This window comes from Enhydra lutris, unplaced genomic scaffold, assembly GCF_002288905.1.
Source record: "Enhydra lutris kenyoni isolate GAN:26980312 unplaced genomic scaffold, ASM228890v2 scaffoldscaffold950, whole genome shotgun sequence".
In the NCBI taxonomy this organism is placed as follows: Eukaryota; Metazoa; Chordata; class Mammalia; order Carnivora; family Mustelidae; genus Enhydra; species Enhydra lutris.
Genome location: NW_019155034.1, coordinates 3,626 through 6,633, shown reverse-complemented (window position 1 = coordinate 6,633; position 3,008 = coordinate 3,626). Strand labels below are relative to the sequence as shown.

Genomic DNA, 3,008 nt, shown 5'->3' with positions numbered 1-3,008 from the left:
AGAACATCTAGGACCTTCTGACGGCTCCTGAAGGAAAGTTGGTCACAGCTGAAGAAGGCATGGCCGGCCACCGGTGGCCAGGCTGCTCCCGGCCAGGGCCTCTACATGGTCGGCTGAACTGCTCACAGACGGGGTGTCTACAAGGTCAGCCAGGCTCTTCGCTGATGGGGCGTCTACATAGTCAGTCACACTGCTCACTGACGGGGTATCTACACAATCAGCCAGATTGCTCACAGATATGGCGTCTACATGGTCAGCCAGATGATTCCTGGCTAGGGCATCTACACAGTAAACTGTCTGCTCACAGACGAGGCGTCTAAACGATCAGTCTCAGTGTTCACAGATGGGGCATCTACACAGTCAGACAGACTATTCCTGGCTGGGACGTCTACACAGTAAACTGTCTGCTCACAGACAGAGTCTACACAGTCAGCCAGGCTGCTTACAGACAGGGGATCTACACGGTCAGTCTGACTGCTCACAGGTGGGGTGTCTACATGGTTAGTCAGAGTGCCCACAGGCAGGGCCTCTACGCAGTCAGCCAAACTGCTCCAGCCTGGAGCGTCTACACAGTCAGATTACTTTTAGATGGGGCGTCTATGCAGTCAGCAAGACTGCTCACAGCTGGGGTGTCTACCCAGTCAGCCAGACTACCCACGGACAGAGCATCTACACAGTCTGCTGGACTGCTCCATGCCGCGGTGTCTACACAGTCAGTCTGACTGATCGGAGATGGGACATCTACGTGGTCAGCCAGGCTGCTCACAGATAGGGAGTCTACACGGTTAGCCGGCCACCACTGCCCAGCGGTGGGGAGTGGTGGAGTCGGAGGTGACAGGAGTCTTTACCTCGGGAGGCTTCTTTAACACGTGTACACAGTGCGGGGACAATGCCTGATGCTCTGAGACCCTCCAGATCTCGGGGAGCCCTTCTGGGGGCAGCTCCCAGGCCCCAGATACCCCCATAACCATCATGTCTCAGACCGGGACGGTCACTGCCCTCAAAAACATCACTGAGGACTGGGGCAGGCTCCCCCGCTGTTTGGCGGATGGCGCCATGGCTGCCGGTGTGCCTGGAGGGAGGGTGTCTGCAAGGTGAGGGCATGACCCGCAGGGGCTGGACACCCGTGACGGGGAGACAGGTGGCCGGTGTGGGGTCTGCATGGGACCAAGGATGAGGCAGAGCTGTGCACAGTAGGTGCTCTGAGAGTCCCTCTGAATTTCCCATCACGTATCCCGTGACCTCACGATAATGGACATTTCCAGATCCATGGATCCGTGGTCCCGTCGCAGGAAGGACCCCCCCAGCACTCCTCTTAGACTATTTCTTGGTTCTCACATAGCTCCCCACTGGCACCCTGGTGTGCCCCGGCTCCCTTGTGCTGATGACCGTGCACGCTCTGGGCGTCTCCCACCCAGGGCGGCCCCAGCATCCTTGCTCTTGGGTGGTCTGTGGTCACACCACAGGGGCTAAGCCCACACTGTCAGGGGCAGGTTCTGGGCCAGGTGTCCCGACCCAGAACAGTGCAGGCTCCACGCATGGGCACACAGGAGGGCAGCCACCCAAGGCTCTGCCACGGAGAGGCTCTGTCTGTGCCGTGGTCCCTGAGACAGACCGCACACACGGTGGCCACAGCGGCACCAGCGGACTCTCTCACGGCTCCATGGCCAGAGTCTGGAGCGGGCCTCATGCACTGAAACCAGGGTGTGGCAGGCCTGGGTCCTCCCGGAACACCTGCACGACCCGTTCCCTGTCCCTCCCAGCCACTAGTGGTGCCACCAGCTCTGTTGGCATCTACAAGGCCAGCAGAACTGCTCACAGGCGGGGCGTCTACACCGTCAGCAGGCTACCGTTGCCCACAGAGAGAAGGAGTCGGAGGTGACGGGGCTCCAAGCCCGCAGCCCAGTGTCCCTCTTCCCACCGCCTCCTCTTCCGCAGCTGCCATTCCTCTCCCTTCTCCCACGTCCCTGGGATGACGTGAGGCCCCGAACCAATCCAGGACGGCTCCCGGGGCAAGACCCTCAGTCCACCCCGTCTGGGGAGCCGCCATGCCTGCAGTTCTGCAGAACCTGTGTTCACCGGTTCTGAGGATGAGGGTGTGGACATCTCCGGGAGCCACGAAAGTCACCCACAAAGCCCTCTCCCCCCGAATGGGAGAAGGAGGAGCCCTACTCATCTGTAGGGCGTACACTTTCATTTTGAGCTGGGTTGGCTCCGCATATTGGTTGCTGAGCAGGGGACCTTTTTACCTAAAAAGGGTCAAACCCCAAAGTTAGAGATTCGCCCTCAGTACCCCCAGCAGAGTAAGAAATAACCTTGCTGGTTCAAGGGACCAAAGCGGACCAAAGGAAGCCCAGGGCCCAGAGGCCCTGAGCTAGGAGCGCCCACTCACCCAAGAGGCCACCCCTGAGTGGCCGGTCCCCCAGGGTACAGACATCTGGTAACCTGTGGCCTGTCCGCAGAGGGAGTGTTTCTGAATTCTGGGAGCCACGCCCAGAGGAAGCAGTTCAGGGACAGGCATAAAGGAGAGACGGTGCACACAGTGGGTTTCAGATCACTCTGGAATTTATTAGACTTTTGTGCAGGGCTGCAGAGCTGGGCACTCCACACCAGCCAGAGACACTGGGGGCGACTCTTCGCCTAGGTATGGGGGATCAAGTAACTTTGCTGTAAGATGGTCTAGTTGGGTCCAGAAGGTCTGAAGTGGGTGATGTCTGGGCTGCCTGGTAGGAGTTGGGAGAGCAGCTACTTCTGACAGCACGGAGGAGGGGTCCTAGGAGGCCGTGGGCTCAGCAGCACGTAGGGGTGCCGCAGGGGACAGGCCTGCAGAGCAGGGTGGGGCAGGAGGGCTGGCAGCCCCCAGAGGACTGGCAGGAGGGAGCCACATACACAATGGGCTTACAGCTCACAGGCATGCACACAGCTGGCTTACAGCTCACGGGCATGCACACGGCTGGCTTACAGCTCATGGGCACGCACACGGCTGGCTTACAGCTCACGGGCACGCA

The 3,008-nt window shown here is 59.8% G+C and overlaps 1 protein-coding gene across 1 annotated transcript in view; it reads left to right on the top strand.

Moving 5' to 3' along the window:
• The first annotated feature begins 1,056 nt into the window (after positions 1-1,056).
• LOC111140414 (keratin-associated protein 12-2-like) overlaps positions 1,057-3,008 on the top strand; it is a 4,698-nt gene continuing 2,746 nt past the window's right edge. The window contains exon 1 of the mRNA XM_022492675.1: positions 1,057-1,094. Within this exon, the coding sequence (XP_022348383.1) occupies positions 1,057-1,094 (38 nt within the window). The remainder of the gene's footprint in view (positions 1,095-3,008) is intronic.